We start from the raw sequence: 21519 nt of genomic DNA, 5'->3' as shown, positions 1-21519 counted from the left end.
TTATATATAGGAAAAAGTCCGATTACACTTTCAAACTATTGTAAAAATTCTATTTTCAATTTTTAACTACAAAACTGAGTAAAGGTTATGCAACTGTCGAAACAGGACAAATTTGGCTCTTAAGGAGGTTTGAAGGTGGTTTTGTATTATTTTTTTTGCGCAAAAAGACGCGGTTTTATATTTTTCAAAAAATAAAAAATCTAACTAGATCTAAAATTTCAAAACTAATTTATTCAAATAAAAATATGATACTAGTACCAAATTTTTTAAAAATATAACCTATCTATTATTACTATATTTGAATCTTAGTTATTCAAAAGCAATTGACATAACTACAAGCGACCAAGTATTATGAATATAAAAAAAATTAAATCTGAGTAATTGATAAATATCGTGCCAATAGGTAGGTTATATTTTTATAAAACTTTTGATACCTATTTCGTATTTTTTTGATTTAAAATAAATTACTTATAATTTTTTTTAATTTAAATTTAAATATTTTTAATTCACATAAAATAAAAGACAACCTAAGGAGCCAAATTTGTCTAATTTCAATAGTTGGATAGCCTCTGTTATCTTATTTCATAGTTGAAGGTTGAGAATTAGACTTTTGTGATAGTTTGAAGGTGTAAACCGAACTTTTCGCTTATATTTTTTATAAGGACCAGATATATGAGAAACAGTGAAAACTGTAAATGGGTTACAAATACTTGAAAATTCATGTTCTCATTATTTAAAAGAGTCAAGGCAAGGGCACTAAAACGTTGCTTATTGTTCTAGGACATAGGCATAGGGTATTCAAGTTAAATTCAGTGCTTAAAAGCTTAAAAAAAAGGTATCGTGAAAGGTAAGAGGCAGCGAGAAAGGAATTGGTATGCATAGTTGTCTGATTAGCAAAAGGATAAATTACTAAAAAAGTATCGTGAAGCTCATAATAACCAAAAGAAAGTTATAGCCACCGTACCCTTATTGATGTAGAATACTATGGTTAGATGGGGTCAGGGCAAATTGTGCATGAAAAAGTATAATATGCGTGCAAGAAAATTGCAGCAATACGTGCAAATTATATGGCATGATATGCAAATTTAAAACCCGAGCAAAGATGGGCAATACATGATGGTCAGAGGTTGCTTTATGCAAACATGACATCTGAAGAAACTACACAAAGAGAAACCGCGAAAAAACACGACATCCAACTAAGAATTCCATCACCATGAAGAACCTTTCGTATAAATGATCTGATTCACATTGAATTTTTTTCCAGATAATATCTTCAATTTAAACATTCTAAAACGTGAGGTGAGATTGAGAATATGCCAATTCTCATTGTTTTGTTTTGTCGATGTATGTTTGCACAAGTTATGAACTTAAGATTGTCAATAATGTGATCCAATATTATTCAAAAAAAATGATAATACCTTGGATTCCAATCGTGACAACGCCCCGTTTGGCATAGCTTTAGCTTCTCTTAAAACAGTTTGTGAAGCGGCTTTTCTAGTGAAGCAGCTTTCTTGGTGAAGTTAAAGCTGTTTTGAAAAACGTTTGGCGAACTTCTTTCCAGTGAAGCTGGGTGAAGCCACGTTTTTTAGCTTCACCCCGCTAGTGGAAGCACATGGATAGCTTCACTGGTTGCTTCAAGGAAGAAGCTGCTCAAGTTTTACCTCTTTGGCATAGCTTCACAAGAAACTATTTTTGAAGCTCTTCTTGAAGCTATGCCAAAGGGTTATTTTTGTTTTTATACCTTTGCTTTTATTTAGCTAAAATTAATAAGCTTAGTTTGTGCAGGAGGATTTCATTCCTATTTTGGAAATAGTTGATGTGAATCTAAAATCAAGCACCTAAATAGTTTTGGGGGCATACCTGTTGAGCAAGGGGCATGTGAGTTTTTTTCTCTCCCATTCTAATGCCCGGGCATATTGGCTAGTCTATCATTAATAATATATACAAAATTGACAATGACTGAACAGTAATGTCCTAAATTATTTATATTTATGAATTTATGATCAATGAAAAGAAAATGGCTCATGATTTATATAATCCAAATACATAGTATAGAAAAGTGGATAGGTTCGCTGATAAGCCACATCATTATATAGATGCTGATATTTGAAAAAGGAAAAAGTAAAAACTACTCCCTCAACTATAGCTAAAATCCGGATAACAGACTAAACTATAGTTTTTTTCTAAGAAATACAATATAAACATAGACGCTCACAAACGCACGCACACTTAACCCTATGAAGATACAGACACATTGTTACTGAGTTATTGAAAAATGTTTGAGACTTTAGCAATACTTGAAGTGAGTAAATTGAACCTTTTTCAATAAGTTGTTACTAATTAGCTAACGATATGTCGGGAGTCAAACCACTTCTGAACTCATAGTACCAAAACGAAACTACCAGTAGTTTAATTACAACATCTGAACGAGTCCAGCGTTACAAACCACAAACAAACTAGGTGCCAATTCCTACTTTGATAGGTGAGGATCCCCACTGCAAGATTTGTTTCCTTGTCAGATCTCTCTCCTCGTCAGTTCGTGGATATCTTGTCGAAGGATAAAACTTACAGCCTGTGCACCAATCACTCTCAAGCAATACTATCAGTTCTAAATTTACGGCTGCTTCCACGACACGTTTTATATATCTGGTGAACTTCTCTTCGTCCTGGTATCCCTTTATGGCTAACTCTTTCAATCCGTAATGCTTGAAACCGTTAGGTGCCTCCCACGTTACTAAACTATTTTCCCTTTGGCAGACTAATTGATGTAGCTCTCCTTGGACACATCGTCTTCGTATATACAACTCGTATGGCCCCACACCTGCACAAGAGGCCAAATTTTATACACTAGTTGTCAAGGCATTTGATGAATGTGTGAGAAACTGAGAGTAGAGTGGAGCTAGCGTGATAGACTATTAATCCTATTTTTGAGAGAATTAGATGATTGGTCTTATCTTACTAGTCCACGATTTTTTTAATGCTGACTAACACTTTTCTTTCCATGAAAGAAAGCAAGAAAGAAGAAAAAACTATATGAATAAGGTGCTACAATGATATTTTTTCCACAGCACATGAACCCACCCTTCTATATGTGAAATGAAACTATTACGATTTGCATTGAAAAGGTAAATTTTGAGAGCTAAAAACAAATATTACCTGTATATGTAGCGTGTTTAATAGCGGTGCAGCTTCTAAGAAAAACAATGTCCAATCTTGGTCATATTCTTCGTGAACACGTTGAAGATAAAGGAACCGCAGATTTTGCAAGCACGGGCCCACTTGTTTTGGACCTTCAGGTTGAATCCAAATCTGCACCATATATATATGAAGAGTAAGAAATTATCAACACAAGTATTTCCTTACGAATGCAAATAGACACATCCCCGCAGGCACGTAACTCACATTTTCGCATGAAAAATTCAACTCTAGCGCTTCTACCATCACATTAGTTAGGAACTCACTTAGCTGAATTTTTTTGTGAAATATGGCGCCCTGATTACTTAGAATCAGCGTCGAAAGTTGTGGAACATAACCAAAGGATAGAGGATACCTATCTCAATGAGGCATCCAGATAATTGAGGCCACCAAATGCTCGAGGACCAGCATAGAAAAATTGCATAAAACGTATTCCGTAGGTGATCCAATGATCTTCTGTGCAATTCCTATCCACAGTTTCTGACGTCATCAGGAAGTACAATGAGGTGATCTCTCTGTTGGCCATGGCATTATCAACACAGCGGACAATGTCGATATAGAGTCTTCTACCAAATCGAACCTTAAGCTCAGAAGGTTGATGGGGCATCGTTTCTCATGTGCCAATATACTCTTTGTCGCTTTGACCATGTTGGAGTTGATTTGTGCTAAATTATCACGAGTTAACTTGGAACCTTTGTACCTTCGATAGAAGACTGCCAAGTCTATCACGAGCCTTGAACGGAAAACAAAAAGATATCTCCACCGTCTTGAAAGGACGCTAGTTCGTGCAGCCTCAAGTAGCTGTAGCCTTTCTAATATAGAGAACAGAATGTCATCAGGAAGATTGCTGAGCCTATCTTCGTGCTCTAGTTCCTCTGCTGATGAAAGATTGTCTTGCTCAAGTTCCTGGTTTGAAGAAATGCCTTCCTGTGAGAGTGGAGGAAGTAGTCGCGGTCTCGCGGATGAGCGTGGCGAGGCAGCAAGCGTAGCGCGCGACCAGCGGGCGCACCGAGCGCTCGCGTGTCGCGTCGCCGGCGCCGCTGGGCTCACCTGATGCTGAGGCGAGGGTGCAAAGTGGGTCCACGATTCAAGGGGCCATCGCCGGCGAGGGAGAAAAGCCACCAGCCTAAAGAGAAAGCTGGGCCGTATAAGATTCGGACATGCGGATCCAAATTGGACGGACAATCCAAATCTCTCTCCTCACGCACTCTTATAAATAGGGTTCGTCCATATCTTACCCAGGCGAAATAAGGTTAAAGCCGAAGCATGATCCATGGCGTCGGCAAGCGACTCCCTGATTAGCCAGAGCGAGGTGCGTAACATGCCGTTTGGTCGGGCCCTATGCAGCCTTGAGATTTTTTATAGCCTCTTTTATTTTTTTTCTTAGCTGAGCGAGGATGATTCAAAACAGTCCAGATGCATCTTTTATCTCTTTGGCTTCTTACTATTGTTCCTCTCTTCCATTGCGTGATGCGCCTTTAACCACCAATCCGCGCGCTCCACCATGCTAATTTTAGATCAATGCCCCTGCCCTGATCTAGCCCACTAGGGTTGTGTTTAGTTGTTTAGGTATAAATTTATTTTAAAAGAAATCTTGCTATTTCGGAGTACTAAATAAAGTCTATTTATAAAACTTTTTGTATAGATGGATTGTAAATCGCGAGAAGAATCTAACGAGTCTAATTAATTCATAATTAGTGGATGGTTACTATAATATCAGTGTTGCAAATCATGGATTAAGTAGGCTCATTAGATTCGTCTCGCGATTTACAACCCATATATGTAAAAAAATTTGTAAATAGACTTCATTTATCAAACATGTGCTGTGATGTTTTTTGCCAAATTTTTTTAACATCTAAACACGGCTACCTAAGCGGTAATCTGTCCGGGTCTTTTGGAAAAAAAACCTAGGTGTCATCGTTATTTTGTGCAACTAAACACGGCTCCCTAGGCGGGAATTTCTTTGTGCAACTTTATTTTGTGCATAAATTTCAACTAACATGAGCTATTCTCCTATACTTGTTGCTCGTATATAAATTCATAATTTCATATCCAGGGAATCGAACAGGCAGATCGGCTTAGCAAGCTGCCGGACGACGTCCTAATCTTCATCCTGAAGCGTCTGGATCTGCGACACGCCGTCAGGAGCAGCATCCTGTCGAGGCAGTGGAGGCACATCCTCAGCGTGCTCCCCGACATCGTTCTGGACCTGGAGTCCTTCGAGCCCAGCTAAGACGCAGGGTTTTCATTTCCGACCGGACCGGCCCAACCGCCGGAATCCGGTACCGGTTTACCGGTCCGGTTAGGCCGGTTACCGGTCGGAACCGGACAAAATCCTGTTTGAATTTGTTTGAATTCAAATCTCGGCGTTCAAACGGTACGGACCGGTATACCGGCCGGCCGGTCCGGTTTACCGGCCGGTTTGGCCGGTATACCGGTGATGTGGGAGGGGCCGCTCGAACTGTTAAACCGGCCGGTTATACCGGTATACCGGCCGGTTGGACCGGTATACCGGTTAGTTTTCCGCCGCTTGAAAAATAGATCCCGGTGTACAATAAAAGAAAATTTCGGCATGAGCTATGCACATTTTAATGTAAATGACCATACCAAAGCAACAAGTTATAATCATACATACAAATACAATAGTAATAAGCGTGCATACAAAACCCCATGAAACGAAAGTTCAACGTAGAAATGGGAAGACCCCCATTTGGGACGCGGTTTGGTATTCGGCGTTGGACATCAAAGCGATACCTCGCACTCTAAGCAGCTCAGCCTTGTAGTGTTGCCAAGTTTGGCCCGTCCACGCCGATGTTGTCTGCCATTCCTGAACTAACATAGTGTAAAAATGGGGGTCTTCCCATTCGTACACCCATCTCGTCGGTGGCTGCATGCTGATGTCAGGAATGGGATAGTGAAAAGAGTGCCTCGAATCGCTGTAGGAGGAAGAAGAGTGCTGTGGACTATCATGGTCCGTTGGTCCACCTGTTCTCCTCTGCGATTGCGGTGCTCCATGGTCGGTGTCCTGAGTAGCATGTGTGAACTGAGTCTCCCCTGCAATCAACCATATTTCATAATTAGTAGTCAATAGTCAGAAATATGTGTCTATTTGTATGTGCAATGTATACCTGTGAAACGAACACCACGAGCACGACCACTACCACCAGCAGCAGCATCAGCACCACTACCACCACCACCAGCATCAGGCTCAGCACCGTCACCATCATCACCATCATCGGCCGAGCTGCTATCATCGGACTCCTGATATGGAGGACTACGCTCACCTTTGCCATCATCAGTCTCGGTGTCGCTGCTCACTGGTTTTGCTGTTCCTTTGTCTTTTCGACGCTTCGGGTCACCCTTCTTAGGTCCCTTCTGCAACTTTCTCTTCCCTAGGTGAGTGTCACCTACATTTGTACGTGCCCAATCGCTGATGGAATCATTCCCCGTAGGCTCACGTAGATCTGACTCGTTTATTTGATCTCTGACAATATGGGACGGGAGAGGGATGTCGCCGTCATCATCATCCTCGTCCAGAACTGGAGCCCGGTTAGATCTACCATATTCCATCCATTCCCGCACCGGGTTATTCTCATCATAGAAAGAAAGATGGGCCAGCTGGTCAATGAAATCACCTTCTTCACGCATCAGTGGGCCGGATACCTCCTCAAGTCGGAGACGAAGGTTGTAGTTGACATAAACAAGCTTATTAAGTTTCTTGTGCGACAACCGATTGCGAACCTTTGTATGCAGCAAGGCAAAAGTACTCCAGTTCCGCTCGCATCCACTGGACGAACAACATTGTGAAACAAGTCTCATGGCAAGGTACTGCAGCTTTGGAGTACTTGATCCGAACATCATCCACCATGACGCTGCATGTGCAACCGAGTATGTAAGCAATATATTCGAATAGAGAAAACAACAATTTCATACGGAGTAACTCTTACTTGGGGATGTCTTTGGGTCCATCGCCATCCGCATTGCCATTTCACTGCTATACTCGCCAATCTTCTGCCGAAACACGTCAAACTCCTGCAATGCCTGGACGGCGCTCTGGAGATCCGTCATGCGCTGAAATGTATGGACTGTCAGCCTGTCTTCCAGGAACTCCTGCAATATGGAAAAACTTTGACCAAGCTTTACCAATAGCTTCCTTTGTGTTCTTACCCTTCTGCGTCCAGGAGCCTGTATCAATCCTTGGTTGCATCATTCCTCTTCTCCCACCAGCTGCCAAGTTATAGTCCTCCACCACAGGACTCTCCCTCTGCGAAGTGGACCTTCGAAACATCCTCTGCATAACATTCCCCCTCGTCGAACCACTACCCCCCTCCACGCTCATATGCACCTCCTCTCTGTTCCACCCCCCGTCGGAACTCTGCTTCCGCTCTTGATAGATCCATGGCACGCTGTACCTGAGCTTCCTCATCTTCTTCATCACCGGGATAGTTTCCCTCCGCTGCAGCCTTCTCCCGTCTCAACCTCTCTCGAGCCCGGTCAGCAGTTGCCTTCTTTGCCCTATCCAACTCACGCTGAAAGAAGTCTCGCACATCAGGTGGCACATTCCTGCAATGGACCACCTCCGCCCCGCGCCCAGCCAAATGTTGTTTCAATCTAGTCGCACCACCTCCTCCTTTCTGCGTACGACAATAGTTGCATCGCCATCCGGGATAAAGATTTTCCCCGTGTTCCCATACAACATCTCTGCTTGCCATTGTCTATCTGCATACATGGACAACAAAAATATATCATCTAATATTCTAACTCCTAAGTCATAGTGTCAAAAATCATCTAAATACACCTAAATCCTAAAACATTCTAAATCCTAAAACATTCTAAATCCTAAATCTTACCCTAAAAAATCATCTAAATACACCTAAATCCTAGGGGGGAAAAAACTTACCTGCCGGCGGCTTACCGCCGCTCGTGGCGGTTTACCGCCTAAACGGGCCGGTAAACCGGCGTCCAAGGGCGGATAACATTAAGTAGGCTCATTAGATTCGTCTCGCGATTTACAGCCCATCCATGTAAAAAGTTTTGTAAATAGACTTCATTTAGTACTACATGCATGTGTCCTAACATTCGATGTGACGTTTTTTTTGTATTTATGAGGTTTATGGGTAAAGATCTAAACAGAGCCATGGTCCCACACCTGCAAAAGAGACCAGGTTTATACTAGTTCCCATGATGAAAAGCTGATTGCTCAAAAACTATATTTTTAGACTGAAAGAGAGCGAATTGACTGTCTTCTCGTCCTGTACAAAATACTAGTTTGAAATGGTGGAGAATGACGCACAAATAAAAGGAGATGAAACAGAATAACAGCAACTTTTCCCGTTCTTCTTGGAGCTAATTAACTCACTCTTGTAGGCGCACAACAAAAATTAGCTAATTACGCACACCGAAAAATCAACAGATGACTGGAGCGATTTAAAAATAAGCATAAACATACCTGCATGTTTATGCCAAAGGGTGCTTAGCCTAGTGGTTAAGACACTCGAGCGGCACTCCACAGATCCTGAGTTCGAATCCCCGTAAGAGCGAATTTCAGACTGTGGTTAAAAAAATCCTCTCGCCGGTCCCGTGTGCCAAAGCACTAGTTAAGAGCCGGCCCAGGTCGGCCTGAGGACCGTGTATGGCCCAAGCAATTTCCAGGGGTTACGGTTCCAAGTGTCAGGGCGAGGCTGGGGTTCGGGGATTTTCTCGGTCGAGGAAGCCGAGGCTTCTTCTTAGCTTAATACCGGTGGGGCGGTCTTTCCCCACCCGGCCGAGTTTGTTTATACTTGCATGTTTATTTCCTTAAGAGAGGTGCAGTTTCTAAGAAAAACGTAGTCCAAGAGAGGTCACACTTTCCATGAATGAAACGTAGCCTAATCATCTGAAGATTACGCATAAGAGCTAATCGTCTCGGGCTCTCGGCGCTTCAGGTTGAATCCAAATCTGCGCAGATAAATAATAAAGTAGAGAAAATCATAAATGAAATTATTACAGACCAAACATCTTAATTACTTGGTATTAATATGCCCACTATTACTCACCCTTTGACATTGGAAATTCAAATCCAGGTTAACTATGTCCACGTTTAGGGATGAAAACGGTCGGCGAAAAACTCCACCACTTTTACTTTCACATTTTTTTATCGGAAACGAAAGCGGTACGGTATTTTCGGAAACGAAAATGGCGCCGGTATTCCGGTAATTTCGAAAACGAAAATATAAGGTCGAGAACACATCGATAACGGTCGAAACCATCAAAATAGTATTTAAAAAACGATAAACATATCAAACAATAGAGCATAACATTAACAATATGACTTAACACATCTCATATGCAAGTAGCGAAGATTCGATTAAGATATTAATCCAAATATCGAACCAATCCGTGATAACTGACACATAGTAGCATGCACAATAGTATGGCACAAAGTTGCACACAACATACATGACATAGTCATACATGATCATTAACTAAATTCAAATAGAGACTTAAACATATACTAGCATGCCATTAAGAATAATACTAGTGCAGGGCCGCAGGCTGCCTATGCCTACACCTGAACTCAGGCATGTCATCATCATCACCTGCCACATAATCATTATTGATCAGATCTGAAAATTCATCCTACAAATATAAAAATATATTAGTACTCATATTATCATACCAAAGTACAAAACCAATAGCCAATAATAGAATGAGGAGAACCAACCTCACGAGGGTCACTGCCTCACTGGGTCAGGGTGTGGGGAGTGGGGGATTTTGAGGCTAGAGTTAATCTGAAAGGCTGGGCCAGTAGGGAAGCCCGCGAGCTATTGGGCCGAGAAAATATGTGTTGGGCTGGGCTTCAAATACGGTAGGATCCCTAAAATACGGGAATACCGGCGGTAAATTATCGCATAAATACGGTAATTTTCGAAAACGGTCGGTAGAGGCTGAAATCATTTTCGCTTTCAGTTTCGGATAAAAATACCATTTTTATTTTTGTATTTTTGGTAGCCATTTTCATTTTCATTTACACCAGAATCTCAGTAAAACTTCGAAAACGTTCCGGTAATCGAAAATTTTCGTTTTTGTTTTCAACCCTATCCACGTTGCGAAGGAGCTCGCTTAGCCTAGTATTCTTGTGGTAAATTGAAGCCATATTACTAAGGCTGAGCACCGAGAGCTGTGGAACATATCCGAAGGTCAATGGACCTGCATCGTCATGAGCAGGCATCCAAATCTGAAAATTCAGATGAGTAAGCCTTGGAAGCCTATTGAGCTCGACCCTTTTACACGCGCAAATCGCAATACGCAGCTCACAAAGTTGTGGGTGCTCTATCTGCAAGACAGATCCAATCCCAGCGTCACAGTTTCTCAGGCTGAGGTACTCCAGCTTCCTGCATTCCCTGAGCACATTAGCCATGTCGAGCTTGCCGAGTCTCAGATTATACAGGCACAAGTCCGTGAGACCGTTGAATGCGCGGGGATGAGCATTCAGTAACTCCATGAAACGTCTCCCGTAGATGGCCATGTCATTAGGCGAGCAGCATTCGTCTGACATCTCTGTAATGATCTTGAACTCCGCTCTGGCGACCTCCCGGCTCGCCATGGCGTTCTCCACGGCGCGAACGATGCCAGCCGATTCAGCCCTCAGGTAGAACTTTATGCTCAGGGAGCTGATGGTGTGCTGGCTCCTGTGCGCCAGGATACTCTTGGCGGCTCTGACCACGGAGGCGTTGGCTCGTGCCAGCTCGCTGAGCGTGTAGGTAGAGCCAATAATCTCCTCAGGCTCGAAGTCTGCCACATCGAGAATCAGGTGCGGAACTAACAATTTGTTTTTTTATTATTAGGAGAAGCCAATTATACTAATTTATATAAAAATTTAATTAAAATTCAAATATTTAATATAAATTTGAAAACCATAAGAGGACCAGGCCTCTGCCCGCCCCTCTGTCTCCGCCCCTGTCGAGAACGATCTCTGAAAGCGATCCGGGCAGATGCCTCCACCGCTTCGAGAGCACGCAGGTCCTCACGGCATCGCGTAGCGGTTCGAGCCTGCCTAAATGTTGGTGAGAATCTCGTCGGGAAGCTTGCTGATCATGTCTTCCTGTTCATGTCCCTGCTAGATAGCAAACAGATTAACGATGATAAGTCTCACGCGACACAGAAGAGTACGTACATGTATTGCTGTATACTACTCCCTCCATTCCAAATTATAAGTTATTCCAAGAATTTTGGAGAGTCAAACTATCTCAAAGTTTGACCAAAATTATAGAGAGAAATTTAAATATTTATGACATCAAATAGGTGCACTATGAAAATATAGCTAACAAAGAATCTAATAATATTTAATTGATATCATAAATATTATTATCTTGTCATATAAATTTGATCAAACTTGAAAAATTTTGACTCTCCAAGATTTTTGGAATGACTTATAATTTGGAACGGATGGAGTACTCAAGCTAGGGTTTGCACATTTTTTCGAGTAGGCCAGATTTCGCGAGACGATTTTCCAAAATCCAAGTTCGCCGTGTACAGTAGAGCGAAGTTACCTCATGCTGAGCATCGTCAATTCAGATTTGCAAGAAACGGCTGGAGGGCGGGGAACAAGGGAGATCGAGGTACCTGGCCCTGGATCTCGGCCTCCTGGCGATTGGGTTCCATCATCTGCTTCTGGTTGAGCTGCCGCCGCAGGTCCATCGTCGGATGCTTTGCGAAGGCGTCGTCTCGATCGTCGATGGGGAGGCCTAAGTTATATATATATTTAATCTAAATCTAAATACTAGTAGATTCGAATACAGAACGTGAAAACACAACAAAATCTTACCTCGTTACAAACAAACAAAAAAAATGAAACGCTACAGGAGGAGGATTCCCTCGCGGAAAGCTTGCCGGCCCAAATTGGTTTTTCTGGCCTAAATTTGTGAAAGCCCATAGAGGCCCAATCCGAGCGGCGGCGCCGTGGCTCCCAGTCGCCGCCAGCCACCTCCTCTCCCTCCCCTTCGGCGTGAGGCCGTGAGGTTTTAGCACGCCTCCGCCTCCACTCCGCTTCCGCCTCCACGCCCGAGCTGGGAAGTGAAGTAGAGGAAGGGGGAGAGAGCTCTAGCTCGAGGAGGGGAGGAGATGGGGAAGAAGCAGAAGAAGCCTGGGAAGGGGAAGGAGAAGACGGAGCGGAAGACGGCCAAGGGCGAGGAGAAGCGCGCCCGCCGCGAGGCCCGCAAGGTCGGCGAGGAGGACGACATCGACGCCATCCTCGTCAGTAATCCCTCCCCGCCCTCGATCCCTCCCGCCCCTTTCCATGCGGCACAAGTGCAGCCACTCTTGGCGGCCTTGTGGCGGCTGCTCGTTCTGCTCTGCTTCCGCGTGCCGCTGTGCTTACTCCCAGCTCTGGCGGCGGCTGAAATCACACAAGCCTTCCGCGCTGTTTTGTCTGTGGATTAGCTCTATTTATGGTCGCTGATTGTGCATTTGGTTGAACTGCTGCTGTGCATCATATAATGCCTTTGGTGTTTGGGAAATTGCGAACTTGCAATCGCCTTCATTCTCCACACTGATGCACATCTGCTTCTTCGTATGCTCTTCTGCTGATCTCCTTACTTTTGGTTATCTTAACTGCAGAGGAGCATACAGAAGGAAGAGGCGAAGAAGAAAGAGGTCCATGTGGAGGAGAATGTCCCTGCACCATCTCCTCGGTCTAATTGCTCGGTAAGGAACTGCGTAGCTTCAAATGCGAATGAAATAAGCTAGCATATCCCTGTTGCCCTCTTTACCTGTCTCGTGTTAGTTCTGTAATTCAAATGTTTGTACTGGTCTTGTTTGCTTCTTAGAAACTATATCTGTGGTCTTGTTGCAAATGAATTAAATTGACGTGTTTCTGTATCTGTATGACATGATGGATATTTTCTTAATTGATGCTTTCGGTTACATGAACCTGTCAGTTTGTTCCAGATCTCAGTTGAGCCTGTGACCTTCACTTGATGGAGTGCTTTTTACAGGGTTATTGTTCGTGGTACTGTGTACCCGTTTACCCTTTAATTATTAATAACCCAGAATCTGTTCATAAAAGTTCTAGCTAATCAAGTAAATCTGGAAGGTTTCATTTCAAATCTTGCATTTCCTATTGCAGCTTACTATAAACCCGTTGAAAGAGACAGAACTGATTCTATATGGGGGAGAGTTCTACAATGGTACCAAGGTGCGGACCACATCTTGTGTGATTGAGTAATGTTTACTATATCTTAGTGATTTTACTAGGATCTTGTTAGTGTTTTTCAGAAATTTCCTTCAATATTATAATTTCATAGCTGACATTGCAGCTCCTGTCATAATGTAATGAGTTGCTTAGCCTTTATTTTAGGATTTTTATTAGATTCTTTTTGAAGTATGACATGCTGTAGTGATGAATAATACCGTTGTCCTGTCTGTGCATGCAGACCTTTGTTTACGGTGATCTATATCGCTGTGATGTAGAGAAAAACGAGTGGAAGTTGGTATCTAGCCCTAACAGTCCACCTCCAAGAAGTGCTCACCAGACAATAGCCTGGAAGAACAACATATACATGTTTGGTAATAGAACTTTACTCTGGGGAAGGCATTCTATGAGTAACATGCTGTTTCAGTGTATGAGATTAACACTTTCACTACGTTGATGTTTTAGGTGGGGAATTCACTTCACCAAACCAAGAACGTTTTCATCATTACAAGGTACAAAACTAAGTATGATAATATAATTTTTCTCATTACCTTTTTGGGGATGTTTTCTTGGCATCAGGCATACACCTTTGTCAGAAGCAATATATGTACATATTTCACTTGTATTTTCAATTTTGAACCAAGATAGGAATAATGATTCTCATCACATGATTTTAATTCAAAATTCTCTTGTAGTCACTAACATTTGCGCTCTTTCTGCCATCAGTAACTCGAGATGTAGAAACTTCTTTAGTTTTGAGGGAGCAATGTTGAACTGCACTACATATCTTGGATGCAACGATCATAAGGATGGTGTTTTTCTTATTCCTTGACTAATTTTTCTCAGGACTTTTGGACGTTGGATCTGAAAACAAATCAATGGGAGCAAATTCTTGCCAAGGGCTGTCCAAGTGCACGGTCAGGACACAGGATGGTTAGTATTTTTTATCGTGCAATCACCTAGTCACTTACTGTTTCCCATTCTCCTAATTTTTTCTGTATTATGAGCATGGACAAAGCATATTTTCCTGTAGTACTAGAAGTTGTTGGAAACATGAGTTTGTGGTGCCAGCAGCTAATGCTTGGTAGTTCATTACTGTTTGTAATATATTTCAAAGAGTAGCTCAGGCACTTACATATTAGAAATAGCAAACATTACCATTCAACTTATGCAGTGCCTTTTGCATATCAAGTCAGCATGATTGACCTAAGCTTTAGGTACAAACCATTGGAAAATCTTTTCATTGCTCACTATCATCTTTCAATTTTAAGAGGACAGATACAAACATTTATGTTCATTTCTTTTCAGTGCTAGCCCCTTATTATATTTTATGGATTGTCATTTAGCCAGTTTAAGCCATTCATTATTTCATTTTGTTTACAGGTTCTTTACAAGCACAAAATTGTGCTATTTGGTGGTTTTTACGATACTCTTAGGGAAGTGAGGTCAGTAGAATTAATAGTAATAATCTAGATCTTGTTCAATAGAGAACAGGAGTTACACAACATCATAAGTTGCGGATCACTTTGGATACTAGCAAATTCTGACAGCTGATAATTCACAAAGTGATGCAAAGTAAACTGATGGCATAAAACATCTTCTCCATTTGACATGATCCACTCTGACTATGGTTGATAATTATATCCTCCCGCAGGTACTACAATGATCTGCATGTTTTTGATTTAGACCATTTCAAGGTAAGTAAACATTTTGAACTTCATTAGTACCACTAGCTACATAATCTCTCTTAGTAACACATACGGTCCTCAATTTGAAGAGTCTTATTGATCACTTTTTATTTTAGTGGGAGGAAATCAAGCCTCGCCCTGGGTGCCTGTGGCCAAGTCCAAGAAGTGGCTTTCAGCTTGCTGTTTACCAAGATCAGGCAAGCATATATTTTCCATTTTCTTGGATATTTATAGTGCATGATACTTATTTGCTAGTTTTGTTAACCACCTATACTTTTCAAATGTCTATGTGCCACAAGGTTTTGTGAGAGCTGTTGTTCTGTTATTGTTGACTTCTTGTGATATTGAACTTCTCATATGTCAATTGGTGCCCTTCTGAATCATCTGTGCTAGCATCTTTATGTCATGATGACAGAATCAGGGGCATATGTTTGTTCAATCAATATTAGAACTTTTCTCCGACTCAACTAGATGTAGCAGTGTAGCACATTTGTTTTTTCTGTTAGTAGCCAGTTACCTACGTGACAAGTTGGTTTATGTCACATTAGCTGATAAGAACGAATTGTTATGCCTTGTTTTGACTACTAATATTTGCAAATGTCTTTATGTCTGTTATATCTGTAGATATATCTATATGGTGGATATTTTAAAGAAGTTTCTTCTGACAAAGAAAAAGGAACAGTTCATGCAGATATGTGGTCTCTTGACCCTCGTACTTGGGAGTGGAATAAGGTGAACACTTACACTTATCTAATCATCTTAAATGCTTCATCTGTTGATTTCTATCTTCCCATGTACTTACGTCCAGGAAATTGTATATCGGCAATATTTCAAGTTTAGCTTCAAAACCTACTGTCCCCCATCGAGTTGCATATTTACTTCTTTAATCTGAACTGTTGATAGGTTAAGAAGGCTGGGATGCCGCCTGGTCCCAGAGCTGGGTTTTCAATGTGTGTGCACAAGAAAAGGGCTGTTCTTTTTGGCGGTGTGGTAGATATGGAAGTTGAAGGTTACTCACAACTGAACTCTGCTCCTGTGCTCCATTTTTAGCTATATATATTTGAAATGCATGTTTGTTCTGCTATTACTTCTATTTGGCGATTAAAATGGTTAAATCCATGTATTCTAGTTGTTCGGCTGTTCTTCTATTCATCTGAATGTTTCTAGCTCATATCTTATGCCAATGGCTTAGAGAAGAAAAACAAAATTACTGAGAAAAGCCACACGTTTCATGATATGTATTGGACCAAAGACTGAAAAGCTTGATCAGTAATCATGGATCCGTATATATTTTCAAGGTTCAATAATCTTGAATCAGAGATGTTTCACAACTCTGTTCTGAAGGCTCAGGCAGTGACTGATTTTATGATTTTATTGATATATGCTCTTGAACTGTGTGTTACTTTTACTTTATCTTGATAGTGAACATATGGTTGGCTTGCCCCTCCTATTGGTATTTCCAGTTACAAACAGATACTCCTTCTAATTAGCCTGCCCTAAACGTCATATATTTAAAAAGTGAGGAGCAGTATAGGTGGATAATAGCAACTATGGTACTTCTATAGTGAATCAAATCAAGTTGGTTTGTCCATAGAAGTGCAATGAACTGTAGAGGTACACCATGCAGTAATCAGTCAACGCACACTCATCATTCTAGGAAAAACCAAATGGAATTGAAAAATGACTTATTTGGTAGTCAATTTCTAATTACATATTGTTGGAAACCTATGCTGACCATCCTGCTGAAATTCTTGGCTTGTAGGCGATGTCATTATGAGCATGTTTATGAATGAGCTGTATGGTTTCCAATTGGATAACCACCGTTGGTACGTTCCTCTTAGCATTTCTATTACATGTTTGATTTTCTAAAGTTAATTTAGTTATATGCCAGCTTGTTTTCCTTTGTTGCCTTTTGAGGCTATTGCTTGAATATGACTGCTACTGCTACTTTTCAACTCATACCACACAAACTGATATTTTTCTACCTAGGTTTGGAAGCTGTAATCCTTCGCAATTGATGTCTACTTCTTTCGTTCATTAATCATCTTGGGTTGAACATCCCTTGTAATCTTCTTGTGGTTCTCTAGATAACTTAACTATCCTGGGATCCCTTGCTTCGAGGCACATGCTTTATTCTGGTGTGATTGTTCCCTGATATGTCAGATTCGGTTGGCACTAGTTACTTTTTCTGTGGTCCTCCATTTGAATGTGATTATTCTACATTTGAAGGTTATGCTTTCTTGTTTAATTTGTCTATTCTGTTTGAATGTTGAATCGATTTCTTCCCTTGAATATAACAGGTATCCACTAGAGCTCAGAAAAGACAAGCCTGCTAAAAATAAGGTGATTCCTCTACTGTAATCATGCAATTAGCCATCTCAGTGTTCATGGTTGGTCAATCTAAAGATACGAAATGCAAATTAATTGAAGCTAGTATTTCACGGAAATTTATTCTGATAATTTAGTAAAACAATACTAAATTTTCCAGCCTAGCTGTTGATATTGTGCATAATGTTACATATTTCGAACTTAAAATATCCTGTAAGGCATAGATCTTTGCATGAAGCAAGTATCTAAGTTTGTTGCTGTCAAAAATGTTCATATGCTCCTGCTGGTTTGCATGCATAGACAAAGGATATCAAAAGGAAAGAGTCAACAAATGATGTAGAAGCTAATGTTGATAATGAGGGTGATGAGGTCATGGAGGACGTAGAAGAAGCTATTGGAGGACAACCTGAAGTCCTTGGAGTTTCTAATCAGTTGACCAAGAGTCTGAGCATCACTAAAGCTGGGTCAAGCAAAAGCTCTGATGTTCTCTCTGATTCGATAACACAGGAAGCACCACCCGAGGTTAAATTTCAATCTTTGTCATTTACATTAATGCAATAATGCTTCTGTTGCTCATTGACTTTTCGTACTAACAGGCGGTGAAGCCCAGTGGTCGAATCAATGCATGCATGGCTGTAGGGAAAGATATGCTCTACTTATATGGAGGAATGATGGAAGTGAAAGATAGAGAAATTACTCTCGATGATCTATATTCACTTAACCTTAGCAAACTTGATGAGTGGAAGTGTATCATACCGGTCAGTTACAGTCTAGCTTTCTGTTCTGCTATAGTAGTGTTAAGTAACAGTATTTATCTATTTAGTTGGAATATCAGAGGAACAAATTATCTTCTAATCATATCATAACCATTCCTATTTGTGTGGAAGGTCATCATTACTACCCTTTTTATTCAGGCATCGGAATCTGAATGGTTAGAAATTTCTGAGGATGAGGATGATGACGATGACGATGAAGCTGATGATAATGAAAATGATAGTGAGGGGGATGCTAGCCAGACAGATGAAGATGAAGAGGTATGCACTAGTACAGTAGTACATAAGGTTCTCGTACCCGACTTCTGTGGAATCCCAATGAGATCCCGGATCAGGTTGTGCTGGACAAAATCTTGTTATGTTAATATAGGTTATGAATTATTATCTATCAGCTAGGTTTTAGATTTACCATCTTATAGAACACACTTTTTTCAGAATAGTATTTGAAAGTAAAGGGATATTACTTTGCCATATTCCCCCCAAAATTTGCCTGAAACTAATTGTCTGCTAATTTCTTTTCTGAGCTGTCAGATTGGGTTTAGATGTCTGTGTCTGGCTAAAATTGCTTAGCTGGGAAACCAATTCACCTGCAGAAATCAGTTCGTGTATTTTTATTAGAGCAGAACTAACAGTAGTTTTTTAAAGAAACATTCAAAGGAGTTGGCTGTCAGCAGTAGAAACATTTGGAGCCTGGGATGCTCCTGTCCTATTCTGATATGTCATTTGATGTGCTCTTGAACAAATAGAACCATTACTTAATGCTAACAGTGCAGTCCATTGTACTTGACTTCGATTGGGCAGATAAAGGAAATATGGCTTCTGCACGGGCTTGGAATTCTGTCCCTTAAAAGTTTCTAGTATGTAAAATATTTACAATTTTTCTGTTTCAAGATATTGTACTGAAGAACACATGACCACTAGCAACCAAGCAGCTTTCTTCCAGAAGTTAGCAACATTTTGCTGCTCATCGGTTGTGTTAATGTTAAGCTTGTGGTTGGGTACAATGGTTTAAAGAATTTCATCTATACCAACAAGTTTCTGGCTTCTTGCGAGTTAGTGAAGCTTGATAGTACACTCCTTAAGTATGTCATTTTCCATTATTGACTACAGTTTGCTCCCATTGCGTGGTTATTTATTTGTGATCCTTGACATGCCTGTGTAGTCTGATGAAGATGCTGCAAAGAACGTGTCTAGTGCTGTTTCTCTCCTGAAGGGTGAAAGTAAGACCATGCGTAGAAAAGAGAAGCGTGCTCGGATAGAGCAAATCAGAGTCATCCTTGGCCTTTCTGATTCTCAAAGGACTCCAGTGGTAATGTTGTATTGGTTAACCTTTGCTTATGTAGATTTATTTCTCCTCTTCATTCCTGGCTGTGTCCTTGAAGGACATCATCTTGTATGTTTGTTCCAGAGGAAACAATATTCAACCGTTTGTTACTGCAGTTAACGAACCTTGCTATTCTTTTTTACTTATAATTCCATTTGTTTATTATTATGATTTATGAAAGCCTGGAGAATCATTGAAAGATTTCTACAAGAGGACAAATATGTACTGGCAAATGGCTGCCTACGAGCACACTCAACACACCGGAAAGGTTAGTTTCTATTGCTTGAATTCCTCCATCAGTCAACTACAATACCACATTTCAGGGAGTGAGTGTTGTAATCCTGCACATATAATGGCAGGAGCTCCGGAAAGATGGTTTCGATCTTGCGGAAACTCGATTCAAGGAACTGAAACCAATACTCGATGAGGTAATTGCTGTGTCGCGCTATATTATTATCTGGTTTGAAAGCAAAGGATATCCAACTCTGTAGTATATCTTGACTCGCTTTTGTGCATCATGTTCAGCTGGCCGTACTGGAGGCTGAACAGAAGGCGGAGGAAGAGGCCAGTGGATCTACTAGTTCTAATTTCAAGAGGGACACCAAGAAAGGCAAGCAGAAGAGCGCAGGAAGATAGTTTTGGCTTCTCGCCAGTGTTTTAGCAAAAAAGACAGTTTTGAATGAGTGCTCAAGTCCCGCTTAATTATTTCATGAATTTTACGTTACGAACCCAAGCAGACAAAAATTGATATATATTTTTTTAATGGTACTTGTAAAGTTGTACTTGTGTTCAATTTCGAATTCATGTGCATTGGCTGAGAATTAATCACGAGTATCATGGGCATCTGGAACGTTTATCCTCCCCAGCTGATTGACTGAACGATCTTCATCACCTACAACAAAAGCTCCATTGCTCACACGAAGAACATGTTCTCGCTAAATTTTCGCCCGAATGGATGTGTAACTTCTGCCTGCCAAGTCGAGATTTGACACTCTTTATTTAATCCATCCAACATGGAGGAAGCAAAAGATTTATATATATTCTGCTGTTTCATCAATTCATAGCCCTGGGCAGGCGTAATCAGGCACAATTTATATATTCTGCTGTTCCTCGTGGAGACCAGAATGCTTTTGCAAAGTCACATTTGAGAAAGGGATGCTCAACAATCAACAGTTTCAATCGTGGACACAATTATATGTGTTTTTTACACTATGCTGACACAACTTTTTGAGGATTCCACTTACTTCGTACGAGCCTCGTTGATCAACAGTTTTTAACAGAAATGTTGACTCAAATTTTCTTTATATAGGCTCTGAGTCGACTTATTTTTTACTGGATCGACATTTTATAAACAGTTTATTTATAAAAAATAGCATAGTATAATTTCTTTTTCCGGGCAAGCTCTATTTGCATTCGGTCGCCCACCCACCTACCTGACACGTCGCTACCATCGTCCTGTCCGTCTGACGCCGGCAGTGCCTCCAACCTCCTCGCTCATCTCCACCGCTTGTCCTGCCCTTCTCCTTTATTACATCTATAGTTGGCCATGCAGCCCGAGCCCGTTAGCCCGGCACGAAGCCCGTTTCTTTGACCCGACCCAAGTATGGCCCGGCCCGTTGACTTGCGGGCTCGGGCTAGCACGGCCCGGTGGAGCAGGCCGTGTCTGGGCCGCACCCCAGGCACGTGGCCCGGCACAGACACGGCCCGTCCCAATGGTTGGCCCGATGGCGGCCCGTTAAACCCCCCCTCCCCCAACCATTCGCTGAAGCGTCGGCCCAGCCCACGAGCCGCCGCCGCCCTCCCCCCTCCTCGCCCACCCCCTCCCCGCACCCCTCCAAACCCTAACCAGTCGTGCCCTCCTCTCGCCGTCGGCCCGCACCTACCGCCGCTGCCGCACGCCCGCACCTCCCACTCTCGCTGCTCCCCCGCGCCACCTCCCGCCGGCCGCCGCAGGTGCTTGCCGCGCATCCAGCCGCTGCCGGTGCGCGCCGCGCCACCCGCAGTCGCTGTCGCGCCCCCACCTCCTCCCACCGACGCCGC

General features: G+C 41.7%; 2 protein-coding genes across 2 annotated transcripts; one reads left to right on the top strand and one right to left on the bottom strand.

Annotated features, from left to right (window-relative positions):
- Positions 1 to 9077: 9077 nt before the first annotated feature.
- Positions 9078 to 10780, bottom strand: LOC120640207. Its single transcript, XM_039916068.1, has 3 exons — positions 10271 to 10780; positions 9746 to 9813; positions 9078 to 9132 (listed from the first exon to the last, which is right to left on the bottom strand). Exons 1-3 carry the CDS (start codon positions 10778 to 10780, stop codon positions 9078 to 9080), a joined length of 633 nt encoding a protein of 210 aa, XP_039772002.1.
- A 1372-nt stretch (positions 10781 to 12152) lies between these two features.
- LOC120641295 (kelch domain-containing protein 4) lies at positions 12153 to 20307 on the top strand. The gene is made up of 20 exons (XM_039917344.1): positions 12153 to 12429; positions 12793 to 12879; positions 13301 to 13369; positions 13608 to 13740; positions 13832 to 13878; positions 14213 to 14299; positions 14750 to 14811; positions 15021 to 15063; positions 15171 to 15251; positions 15679 to 15786; positions 15958 to 16063; positions 16817 to 16880; positions 17355 to 17397; positions 17683 to 17904; positions 17979 to 18140; positions 18297 to 18416; positions 19318 to 19464; positions 19661 to 19747; positions 19839 to 19907; positions 20005 to 20307. Exons 1-20 carry the CDS (start codon positions 12298 to 12300, stop codon positions 20113 to 20115), a joined length of 1980 nt encoding a protein of 659 aa, XP_039773278.1. The 5' UTR covers positions 12153 to 12297; the 3' UTR covers positions 20116 to 20307.
- The last annotated feature ends 1212 nt before the right edge of the window (positions 20308 to 21519 follow it).

This window comes from Panicum virgatum, chromosome 7K (assembly GCF_016808335.1).
Source record: "Panicum virgatum strain AP13 chromosome 7K, P.virgatum_v5, whole genome shotgun sequence".
In the NCBI taxonomy this organism is placed as follows: Eukaryota; Viridiplantae; Streptophyta; class Magnoliopsida; order Poales; family Poaceae; genus Panicum; species Panicum virgatum.
Note: the sequence above shows the minus strand (reverse complement) of the source record. Positions and strands in the feature narration are given on the sequence as shown.

What these genes read in the sequence shown, in the direction of transcription:
- LOC120640207 (XM_039916068.1), bottom strand. Translation starts at nt 10,780, where the DNA reads ATGGCGAGCCGGGAGGTCGCCAGAGCGGAGTTCAAGATCATTACAGAG. An exon ending in TCCTTCGCAACGTGGATAGG is followed by an intron (nt 9,814 to 10,270) that starts GTTGAAAACAAA and finishes TTATATTTGTAG; the next exon opens with GATGAATTTTCAGATCTGAT. An exon ending in GATGACATGCCTGAGTTCAG is followed by an intron (nt 9,133 to 9,745) that starts GTGTAGGCATAG and finishes TTATCTGCGCAG; the next exon opens with ATTTGGATTCAACCTGAAGC.
- LOC120641295 (XM_039917344.1), top strand. Translation starts at nt 12,298, where the DNA reads ATGGGGAAGAAGCAGAAGAAGCCTGGGAAGGGGAAGGAGAAGACGGAG. An exon ending in TTGCTGTTTACCAAGATCAG is followed by an intron (nt 15,252 to 15,678) that starts GCAAGCATATAT and finishes TTATATCTGTAG; the next exon opens with ATATATCTATATGGTGGATA. An exon ending in TGAAACCAATACTCGATGAG is followed by an intron (nt 19,908 to 20,004) that starts GTAATTGCTGTG and finishes CATCATGTTCAG; the next exon opens with CTGGCCGTACTGGAGGCTGA.